General features: G+C 38.6%; 2 protein-coding genes across 3 annotated transcripts; one reads left to right on the plus strand and one right to left on the minus strand.

The window, feature by feature from the left end:
- The first annotated feature begins 321 nt into the window (after positions 1–321).
- On the plus strand, positions 322–6205 carry hnrnpaba (heterogeneous nuclear ribonucleoprotein A/Ba). Of its 2 annotated transcripts, none has more exons than XM_027016721.3 (9): positions 322–477; positions 904–1147; positions 1436–1604; positions 1701–1859; positions 2062–2217; positions 3741–3828; positions 4888–5049; positions 5134–5222; positions 5474–6205. In XM_027016721.3, exons 2-8 carry the CDS (start codon positions 927–929, stop codon positions 5205–5207), a joined length of 1029 nt encoding a protein of 342 aa, XP_026872522.1. In that variant the 5' UTR covers positions 322–477; positions 904–926; the 3' UTR covers positions 5208–5222; positions 5474–6205. The 2 variants fall into 2 exon arrangements, with proteins under 2 accessions (XP_026872522.1, XP_026872523.1); XM_027016722.3 differs by having other exon boundaries at positions 5137–5222.
- A 2077-nt stretch (positions 6206–8282) lies between these two features.
- On the minus strand, positions 8283–11816 carry eif4ebp3l (eukaryotic translation initiation factor 4E binding protein 3, like). The gene is made up of 3 exons (XM_027016712.3): positions 11422–11816; positions 9110–9283; positions 8283–8890 (listed from the first exon to the last, which is right to left on the minus strand). Exons 1-3 carry the CDS (start codon positions 11552–11554, stop codon positions 8859–8861), a joined length of 339 nt encoding a protein of 112 aa, XP_026872513.1. The 5' UTR covers positions 11555–11816; the 3' UTR covers positions 8283–8858.
- Between the last annotated feature and the right edge of the window lie 318 nt (positions 11817–12134).

The raw sequence follows: 12134 nt of genomic DNA on the forward strand, positions 1-12134 counted from the left end.
CATCCTCAGACACATGCAAAAATGCAACGTGCAACACGTCACATAGTAATGTCTGATCTCACCGAAATCTACAAGCTACGGTCTTCTCTTGCACGCATTGCCTTTCTGAAAAACAAAAATGGTACATGGACTCAACAGTTTGAGTTTAATCATGATTTTGATCATTTATATTTAATTTATGTACGCTATTATTTTTATAACGAAAACAAAATCTTTACAAAACAAGGAACTTCTTTCCTGCTCTGGAGGTTCAGATGTAGCGCGTTTGGGGCGTTATCCTCTGACGTCGGTGTGCGTTTTTCATTGGCAGTCAGCATGATAAGCAGCTAAAGCCATCCAATAAAATGTCTCCTTACTACAACCCAGTTCTTTCATCCAGTAATATAAAACCATCCACAGGTCGGCGCAATAAGGAAGACTCCATACTGGGGAACTCAATTAACAGACGGACTTTTCAGGAGACATTACGCTTTTAAGGTACGGTATTTTCACTGAAACCATTTAATGGCGCGTTAAAATGTCTCTAAAAATAATTTCGCGGTAAATTCGGTGTAAGTCGTGGTGCGCTGCGCTTGTAAAAGCGCCTTAGAATTACGTAACTGAAGGCGAGTGGCATGGTAGCTGCGGCCAAACATTGCAAGTTACAATGTTTCTTTACTGTGCAAGGCCACTTTAATAATGACGCATCATCGTGCGTTTTTGCTACTATTTAGCAACACGTTTGCTCAGTGGTAAAATTTTACATTTTCTGGGTATGTTTACATTGAAGTAATCTAGCTTCTGCTAAGCTAATCAAAATGGTGGGAAATGTATACACGGTGGGCATGCAGTCATTTTGTTACATAACGCACACCGTTTCGTAATATTCAACTTTCGATTTTTTGTTTGTTTTTTTTATTCCAGGTAATCGCCCCAAGTCAACTGCCATGTCCGACGCCGAGCAGCAGTTTATGGAGACATCGGAAAACGGCCACGAAGGCGACGAGGACTTCAATGGAGCCGAGACCTACGAGGAGAACGACGAGGCGCAGGCCGAGGAGGAGGCAGAAGCCGGCGACGACAAAGCGGCCGAAGATGAGGACAGCGCTCAAAATGGAGCTTCCGAAGGCTTGCAGATAGAAGCAAGCAAAGGCGAAGAAGACGCCGGGTATGTGTGAGAAATCGGTGTAGGGGCAGGGGAATGTCGAGCCGAAAGTCCGTAGTCTTTGTTCTTTTCGTCTTTTGTTGGCGCCATGTGTCGCGTGAAGGGGGATGGGCGTGCTAGTGAATCGTCGCGGGCAGGAAGCGGGCCCTCGCTCGTGGACGTTCTGCACTGTGTGTGTTCAGAATAAATTCATTGACACAGCATGTAAATATGCATACGTGTTCTTTAAAATATAATAAATATTTTTCTTGTTTTTAAATTCTGATACTTTTTTTTTTCTTATTCCTTTAGGAAAATGTTTGTTGGGGGACTTAGCTGGGATACTAGTAAAAAGGATCTCAAAGATTACTTCTCTAAATTTGGTGAGGTGACGGACTGCACCATTAAAATGGACCCAAACACTGGAAGATCAAGAGGATTTGGGTTCATTCTGTTTAAAGATGCAGCAAGTGTAGAAAAAGTAAGCACTGATTGGTTGTAACATGCAGCAGCATTTTTTTTTCTTCTTCTTCCAAAGCCAATAAGCACAATAAGGGGTTTCCTGTCCCTCCTGTAGGTACTTGCACAAAAGGAGCACAGGCTTGATGGACGTCAGATTGACCCAAAGAAGGCTATGGCAATGAAGAAGGAGCCAGTCAAGAAAATATTTGTTGGTGGTCTGAACCCAGAAACAACAGAAGAAAAGATCCGGGAGTACTTTGGTGCCTTTGGAGAGGTACCATATCTCACTGTGGATGGTTGCTTGAATACATTAAAATATATCGACCAGTATGTTATAATGTAGATGTTTATTTTTATAGTAATTCTACTGCCTCATTCTACAGTTGTAGATGTTTGTTTTGAGTTTGACACAAGCGATGGTTTTCAGTTAACAGGTTTTTGTTTTAGTTTATATTTCCTTAATGTCATTGTTGCAGATTGAGACTATTGAGCTTCCAATGGATCCGAAGACCAATAAAAGGAGAGGGTTTGTCTTCATCACATTTAAAGAAGAGGAACCAGTCAAAAAAGTCCTTGAGAAGAAATACCACAATGTCAGTGGAACCAAAGACTCAAATGGAAAAGAAGGACTTGTGAGTTTGTATTTTCAGTTTATTTCCTTAAATTAATTCCAATTAATTTTTTGGGGGATGTTCCATTAAATGGATCTCGCTCAAACACCACAATTTAATACTGTTCAATAATGGTGTTTTAAACACCAAGATGAAACTGAACTGTTACATTTTAAATGGTGTTTTCCACAATGGAACATTTAGTGGACACGCTCAATATTCATACTCTAAAATGTTACAGTGACCATTGCTTACAGTAACCCAGTAAAAAGGATGTAAACTAGTTAGTTGAGAGCACTTTAAATTCTTTTGCACGTGCATGAAGCACATGGGATGAGTAAGTGTTGATGGTTTTAGACAGAGGACTTTCGGGGAAATTTGGGAAAAGAAGCCACAATGATGGCAGGATTGTAGACATGGGTGATGCAATACTAATATTTTCCATTACAATCTGATGCCAATAACATTTGTGTGTGTATATATAAATGGAAAATATTTGTTAAATGCAAAAATGGAACACTTTTTGCATTAGTATTAAACTGTTAAACATCTGACTTCATTCTACGCTTCAGTAAGAACGGCTATGTTTAACTGTTTTAAAAATGTCATTAGTATGCAAGATTTATTTTTTGTGTCAAATATGCTAATGTAATCCCATCAAATCATAAATAATGTTCTACGCTAAAAGAACAACTGCTTTGACTTTTACGGAAAACATTACATTTAGCTTAATATCCTAAAGTAGAGGGCAAGTGTTGGTACACTGTGGAAAAAAATTAATCAGTTTTAATCCTAATAATTTCTAATACTTCATTAGTCTTAATTTTCATGAAGTTACATTTTATATCTTGATGTATGAGAGGATTGAACACCACTCATGCTTTGTGTTGTTGCACAGATTAGCGGTTGATGCGCACTTAAGTACATTTAAAATAGTAATGATACGGTTTGTTGAATTTTATTTAGTACCTTGAATGACAACAGTATAACATAAAATAAGTTGATGGTTTACTGTCCCTGAGTAAACTCAAAAAGCCTTCTTTTATGGATGAACTTATCTGCACTTGTGTATATAATGTATGGTGACTGTTTTAAAATGTTACACTTTTTACCCATTTTAATTTTCATTAAGAAACGTACTCAATGTTCTGGCTACATGTTTTAAAGAAAATATAATTATTATGCTGCTTATCAAACAAAGTTGAATGACTAGCATTACTGTGATAATGCTAATTACATTTTAACAACATGAGCTGGGGTTACTCATGGGTTAATAGTGCCATGGCTGTGAGGGACCCATTGCGAAGTTTTAGAAAATTACTTTGCAACCACTTGGTGTCCAAAAAGTACACAGAGGTCCTAATTTTCATATAAATATCAAATCACAATATTCAAAAGGGCTATGGTTAAAACAAAGCCCAGTGAATTATTATAGAGCTCCTAGATCATATTCTCAGAACTTTAATCCTGTTCTCATAATTCCAGTATGGAATTTCATTGAATGCAGTGTTTGGATAAAACGTCCCTCTTGTCTCTGTCTTCAGTGTGAGATCAAGATTGCCCAACCTAAGGAGGTGTACCAGCAGCAGCAGTATGGAGGTCGCTATGGTGGCAGAAGCAGGGGCCGTGGCGGTAGGGTGTGTGTGTGTGTGTGTGTGTGTGTGAGAGAGAGAGAGAGCCCAGCATGTTCAGGCTTTATAAAAATATTCCTTTATGCAGAGTGTACATTTTTGCTTGAACAATGTTTTGTTGCTTATGGTGTGGTTTTTTTTAGATTTATTTTATTTTTTTAGTGTCTGTAACCTAACCAGGGGTTTTGGTTTGAGGTCGTAACCCTGACCTCTTGTCATCTCCTCCCAGTTCCCAGTAAAGTAGCTTATACCATTGGCAGCATTTGATTACGGTTAGAAACAAGTGAAATGGGCTGCTTTTTGTTACTGTTTGTTTTGTTTTTTCGGGGGTTTTTTTGTGGGGGTTATTCGATCATGTTTTTGTATATGGGGGGGGGTTGCCTCTTTTAAAAGATCACTTAAAATATTTGAGGCCGAAAGTCACCTGTTGTTTATAAGTCATTAATTTGTGTAGTAGTTGACCAATATAGGTTCTTCACTACCCATGACTGACTGACTATGATTTTTGGAGAGCAGCATGACAAGTGACCGATAAAACTCTATTAGATTGTACTTTGTAACATGCCATTTTAACAAATAACTGGTCCAAAACAGCTCGACAGTAAAATTGACATGATAGAGTGATTAACAGTATGGTTTACATAATAAACTATTCCTTATTTTTGTGAGGCAAGTTAAGGAAAATGAAATTCCCATCCGACATCATAAAATAAACCATAAATGCACATGAGCATTTTACTGTTTTCCTGTTCAAAAAAAAAAAGCCAAACACCAAAGGTTTAAAGGGCCTGTTGAGAAATGACATACCAGACAACAGCAAATGGCAAACTAAGAATTTTAGTTGACGACAAGAATAATAATTACAGTGGTGAAACCCTGAAGCAGTTAACCTGTGCCATGTTACCATGAGCTGAGGAAATGGCACATCAGTGCGGTTGGCTGTCACGTGCATGAGTCTGTCTGTCTTTTTGTTTTTTTAATACATTTTATATATGACCTCTTTTGGCCCACTGGTCTCAGCTCTACATAACGGAATATCTCAATTTCTGACCTTTTACAGGCCAGGGTCATAACTGGAACCAAGGCAATAACTACTGGAATCAGGGCTATGGAAACCAAGGCTATGGCTACGGTGGGCAGCAGGGCTATGGTGGATATGGTGGCTATGGAAACTACGACTATTCAGCAGGCTATTATGGCTATGGCAGCAGCTATGACTACAGTAAGAGCTCTTTGTAGATCACGTTTTATGTAACTATTATTTTGTGAAGACATGAATTAAGAAATTCTCCTCCTCTTCCTGAAGCAGACCAGGGCAACACAAGCTATGGGAAAACTCCAAGACGCGGTGGTCACCAGAGTAGCTACAAACCATACTGACCAAGTGTAGTGCAGGTATACCATACCATTTTCGCCATGTTACCTGTGTGTTGAGACATGATTAATCTCAAATCATTTGATCCACTTTGGTGGTTGAGAAACACTCAAGTAAATGATGCACTTGGAGATCAACTGATTTGACCCAGTTTACAAGTCCATCACTTGGGAGCAAAAGGGTTGTTTACTTGTCATTCAGAGCAAAAATACTTTTTTGAGCAAAATGGTAATTTAAGCAACTAAAAGATCATGCTGTTTTTCTTTCAAAGGTTGTAAGACTGCTGACCAGGAACCAGTGAACTGGTCCCGGTGAACATGGCGGTTCAGTCTTTTACTTTTGGATCTTGGCAGAATCTGGAGTTCTGCTCCATTTTGTACAGACAACAAATAAGGAACTGGGGGAAGCAAACATCACTTCACTTTTTATTTTATACTTTTTTTTTTTCTCCATTTTTACATTTCCAGAGATGGAAGTGTTATTTTTTTACTGTACTTTTTGGTACCTTTTGAAATCTAATGTATTGTATGGTTGTATTTTACATCTTGGCTGTATTTCCCACACCTAGCCTTGGAGCTGTCAAGAAACTTTTTTTTCTTTTCTTTTCTTTTCTTTTTTTAAAAAAAAAACAACATTTTTTTATGTGTTTCTGTACCTGGTTACTTTCCTCATGTGCTCTGTGTTGCAAAGATGCATGGCTCAAAATCTGGGGTGAACTGAAAAGGGATAGACGAAGATTATAAGATGCTTGTCCTGTTTAATCTACAGGCCACAAGCTGTTTAGGTGACCATTTCTTGTCTCTTTCTTGTGTCCTTATGTTTTGCTTTTAAAGAGAGATCCCTTCCTGCCTTGTTAGTTAATTTAAAAAGTGGCTTTAATAGTGCTAAAATTATACCTCAAAGCATACACCTGTAACTGTAAGAGGACTCTTCCTCACTCACTGGAGTCTCATATCTCCAGTGTCTTGGATAAATTTGGTGGAAATAAACTTGGTTTTTAAGATGTCTACTGTATGCCTAATACTTTTGAATAATGGCAACTATGTAAGCTTACAGGTGTGTATTTATTGAACTTTGATCATGTCTGATTACTAGGTTATTGCAGTTTAGCACAGGGTTTATTGTCCTGAAATGGTATGACTGAAATATTGGCTGATAACACTTACTGCATGATTGTGTTTTTGCATGCTAAATCCAAAAATGCTTTCAGGATTTCTATCACCCATAGTTTTTTGTTCCCATATACTCGTGTCATGTGTAGTATGGAAAAGCGGTGCCAAGGAAAGTGGATCTGTTGGCAGACTTGCTGGATACTGAAGAGGGATGTTCCTAAAGCCAAGCACAGGCAAATATACATTGTACATTTTAGAAGCAAGGTTGTAAATATGTTAAATGTAAGAACAGCCTTATTTATGAACAAGTAATTTATACTTAAAACCTAAACTATGTGTGATAGAAAAATTCTAAAAACATTTTAACAGCATGGAGTGCTGTAGAGTCCCTCTCTTCTTTTTTTTCCCTTCTTTTTTTTTTTTTTTTTTTTTTTTTTGTTCTTCCCAAACTAAAAGTTTAAATTTTGTTGCCCAATATAATGAATGTACAATATTTAAGACTGGGCATTCATTAGATGATGCAGTCTTTTCTTACTCTGGGTCTACTACATTAGTTTTTGTGCTTCATTTTTTCCATGTTAATTTTGAAATGGGCATAAGAGAAGGTCAGGCAAATACTTCGTATGTGAGAAACTGATGAAAGCTTAGCTATACCAAAATTGGATTTACACGGAAGATGAGTCACTAGTCAGCAATGTAACAGCAGCTGCTGTCCAGTGACCTAGGCATTTCAACCTTCTGACAGCTGCCATATTAGTCTGGCAGATCAACTCTACTGTGTTTGATAAAGGAATATGGAAGGATAATTTTTTTAAAAAGTTTTTTTTATAAATACTTTCACTGTAGGTTTCATTGAAGTTTAGCGTTGATGCAATTGGTGGTGTCTGAATATATTGCAGTGCAGTGTTCCATAAACAGAATTTTGTTTGAAGAATTACATTTCAGTTGACCCATCCCTGTCTTACCCTTCTTTTAAGGTTTCTGCAATTTATAATTGACTTAAGATGCACAACAAAAGGCCTAGTAATTTGATGACAAACGTTCATATGCTACAGGCTTCATTTCAGTAGCACAATGTGTTTATGGTGCTTAGTATCTTGTCCACATGCTTATGGTGGGATGAAAACATCTACTGAAGCATACATCATAACATGATGGAAGGTTTCTTAATCTTTATCTCTGATTTGTACTAAAGTTTGAAGGGGGGGGGGGGAGAATTCCAGAGTTTGACTGACTTGTACAAGGCAGTTTAGTAATAAAGCATTATGACACAAGGGCCTCTTTACTAAATCTATTTTGAAGGCAGTAAAGCTTGCAATTGCTATAGTGAATAGTGGAATATTAGACTTTTCATAAAGAACAGACTCACCATTATATTTTCAAAAGCTTTCTTTCACAATAGTTGTTCTGCAGATCTTGATTCTTTTCTCCCAATCTTGGACTTTTAAATTGGCTTTGGTTGCACGTGCAACACCGCATCTATGAACCTAACGACATCTGGTTTCGGCTGAAACCGTGTCGCTGGGCTTTAAATCGAGCTTTGTGGTTTTAGGTCAGCGAGTTTCTTTTTTTAGCAACTATCCTCTTAAAGGGTCTGCCGTCCCCGCAGTAAGCTTCAGATTTCAACCACTGTTCCCCCTCCCTGGTGCAGCATCTACTTGTCTGATATATAGTCACAGTTTTGATCATGGCATCTTGTGACAAAAAAAAACACAAATTCTTTGTTGTTAGCAAAGCTTCAATTTAGACAACTATTAATTTACTTTGTAAATGTCAGATCTCTAATATGTTGGAAATAAGAGGAAAATGGGTATGAAGACCAACACATAAGGACATGTATATTTCTGATATGTGGCTGCTTTTTATTTGGTTTTGTTTTTTTTTTTTTGTTTTTTTTTCTTCTACTGTGTACTTTATTATACAGAAGACTTAAGGGTCAGAGACCGGTTTTCTGCAGGACACCAAACGTGGCACAAAGATGTTTGTTTATTTGCCCCCATATTTTGTACAATTTTCAACAAATGAATAAAACCAAGTGCATTTGTGTCACAGTTTAATCAAAGCAATAAAAAAAACCTGCTGAAATCCAGGTAAATAATCCAGAAAAAAAACACAATAGTGCATGCTGGTGTGCTTGTGTTTATAATAAAAGTATTCTGGTGCACTGCATGAATTTAACATTACGTTTGACTACAGTTGTATCCTTTTAGTTAACAAATCTGCAGTATTATGAGCCAAACTGAGGGACATCTTTGGAAGGAGTGGTTATTACATTTACCATGCCTCTATCTTTTTCCAATCAAATGTAATTTACTTTAAAAAAAAAAAAATACAAATTACAATAAAAACATTTAGAACAGACGTCCACAATCTCCTTTTTCAGTTCACTTTTAACAAAACACCTATAACAAATGAAAAGCACCCTCTGGGTGTTTGTTTCCTTATTTAAAAAAACTGCAAAGAAACTAGTGGTGCTAGTTATAGGGTAACATAGCAACACTGCAGCAAAGGAAGAGCGTTCTCCACAGGAGGCAGATCAAATGTTTAAATGTCCATCTCGAACTGGCTGTCTTCAGCTGGGATGACAAATAAGCAGGAATGTTAATGTAAAGAAACCCTGTAGCACCAGTGCTCTGACAGGTGCTGGGATGACCACATCGTTTTGTATTGCCAAGATAAAACTGACTCGCTTTTGTCTGACTGCATATTCGGAATGTACACTCTCCCTGCAAGTGACCACTGCGCACTTACAAACATTATTTATTGCTTATTTTCTTTTTCCGGATTTGCTTTACCTGCCATATCCTTGTTCACCTCCAGCTCTTCTTTAAGTTCTTGCATTTTGACTAGAGGATGATGCAAAGGAACAGTTACCCCAGGAATCTGTGGAAGGCAGCAAGGTGGGGTACGGGCAATCGGAGAGTTCCTACAGTCCAGCAAGAACTTCCTGTCGTAAATTATGCGAGTACCTGTCAAAAGTCCAGTACACATGTTTAAATCAAAAAGGCGCCAAATGATACAAAGTGGTTCTTCAGCACATCATACTAACAGGTTAGACAAAGAAAACGCATCATGTTTTCATGATATGCACAAAGATACTTTCACATCTATTTCTGATGCATACAATGATACTTTGGGGGGGGGGGGGGGGTAAACATTAATTTGTAGGGTGCCAGTATCTGATGTGCTCTGATCTTGTTACGAATAATAGTCCACTAGAGGTCTGTAGCTCAGGATTATAATTTTACCCAAGACCCAATTTTTTTGTAAAACCAGTAATTTTATGTGAATATGCTGTTTAACATATTTGCATGTCCCATTTCTGAAAGAGCGCCGCCCAGAAGACCAAACTTGGCACTCCTGATTAAGTTCTAGGAAATCTGACCACATGTGCAGTGCTGGAAGACGCAGCCATTTTGAGGCAGGCAAAACCACATGGAGAGTAGATGATCTCCAAGCACATTCAAAACACATAAACAAACTGCACACACTAGATCAAGTATGTTCAAGTTCTCTCAGTTACACATTTTGGCTGCCCTCAAGGGGCCAGCCCAGAATGCACTGCTGGAACTTTAACCACACTGCTGCAATGGGTGGCAGACAACATTACAGAGGGGCTGGAGTTAAACCTGAGTGAGGGGTGGTGCTATCACAGAGCCATACCATACACATAAGCTGTATCACAGGCAGAAAAACATGTTATGCAACATCATCTGTTTTGTGCCATGTGCTCTGTGAGGGAGCAGGGAGGGTTGATGGGGCCTGAGTAAACAGCAGTCAACACTGAAGCACGCGTTAGAGAGGAATGCAGAGGTGTCAGCATGACTGAGCATGCCTTTGTTTGAAAGACAGTAGGTTTCTATTGCTGCTGCAAAGTAATGACAAGTGAGCATAAGCTTGTTGACATCTTTGCAAAGGCTATTCAAAGTGGAGAGTAACTAGAGAAACTCTCCGGTGTCTCTGTTTAGACTTAGTTTTAGAATTTTATCTTGTCAAAAGGTGGAACTGTGGCAGGGATCATGCAGAATAAACTGCATAACACCAAGTTTGTGTGTGTGTGTGGGGGGGGGGGGGGCTAGAATTACATTCAAGCAACAAGTCCTTCCTCTTACTGAAACAGTTAAATCCCTGGGACTGTGAGTCCCACTCAGCTTCTTCATTGTTATTTGTAAACTTTTCCACAGGGAGGCATCCGAGATCCACTTTGCCAGCAAACGAGTTCTTGGCTGGGACAGGGAGTTCTCAGTTATCTGAGAAATGCAACAGCTGTGGTCAGGGGGGAGGGTCACTTTTCAAATAAAATACCTCCTACTTGGGCTTACAGTGCCGTTATGGTCATTTGCTAAAGAACAGTGTATTGGGGACAAACAGAATGAAAATAATATTTGGGTGGAGGGCTGATCAGGCACAGGCAAGGGGTCAACTGGTGGTTTTTCCCAGATTAGATATCATAAAACACTAACGACTTTCGCCTGCTGTTACTGTAGGGAACAAACAAGCAGTGAACAGATAGGCAACAATGGGGAGTAATATGCTAACTAACCACACATCCGAAGCGCTTTTGAAGTTGAGAGAATATGCATGAAAGCTTTCACTTTACAATGAGCAGTATCTGTTTGATGTGAAATTGTTGTCTACCAAAAATAAGGAGGTGGGGTATAAAGAGTATTTACAGTATTTACAGTTCAGCTAGAAGAAATACTACAGGTGGCTTTTTGTACCGAGAAACAAAATATATTGCGTTTTGTTACTTTAAAAAGCGCGTTTACAGTACCAGAAAGAATTTTTCCATTTTATAATTCATGATCACAGATCACCACAGCACAAACTAACAATGGTCAGCATGGATGAGATTTTACATACGTTTTTTTTTTCACATAAGTAATCGCAAGTATAAATGCAAACCTCGCGATTTATTTTTAGTCTAATATGCGAAACAGTATAGGCTCAAGCACAAGGTTAACCTGGAAGCATTTCACAAAAATACAGAATTTCACATTTACTACAGTTCGCCCAATTAGGCATGTGGGCACCAGTTGGAGTTTCAAGACTTGCCTAGTCGTCAAACCTGCAAATACAGCTATTTTTCAGGAAGAAAGGATCTTACCTCCTGGCGTTGTGGAAAACAAGGTGCCACCGGGTGTCTGACTATAGCAGTCAGGAAGCTGAGACCAGTCCTTGAGCTGCATAACACGAGTTGGAATAGGGCAACTCTTAGTCTTTTGTGGGTTAGCCGACATTGTAGGTTTATTATAAAGGAAATTTAGTCACGGCCTGTAAAACGCCTGTCTGTGTTGTACAATCTTTTTCAGTTCTCTCTCTCTCTCTCTCTCTCTCTCTCTCTCTCTCTCTCTCTCTCTCTTTCTTCCTTTCTTTCTTCCTTTCTAACAAACCATCTAAACGCACATCGTTACACACATGCAGACAGTTTCACAACAATAACCGCACCACGAAGCTAAAAGTTGGAACGAACTAGCTGGAGTAGGAGCTGGGATATTTAATAACAGTGGCGGCAGGGCACGCTACGTGACTCGTGTCATGTGACGGGCTGTGCTTGGGCAACAGCTACACAGTACAATGTACTGCGCAGGATTGCCAAACATCCTGGGAAATATATGACAAGCCAGATTGTTGTCATATTTCTAAATTATTGAATAAACAGCAAGTGTATAGTGTTGATTATTTGAACAAAATATGCATTGGTATTTTGGAGTTTTTATAGGGCACAGATTCAGTACAAATATGTCTCAAGCGACTAAACGATTTAAATGCCATAATGTCATAAATGGCCACGAACTAATAAATGAATAGACCTAGTTG

Source organism: Electrophorus electricus, chromosome 16 (assembly GCF_041902795.1).
Source record: "Electrophorus electricus isolate QZ-2024a chromosome 16, ASM4190279v1, whole genome shotgun sequence".
Classification (NCBI taxonomy): Eukaryota; Metazoa; Chordata; class Actinopteri; order Gymnotiformes; family Gymnotidae; genus Electrophorus; species Electrophorus electricus.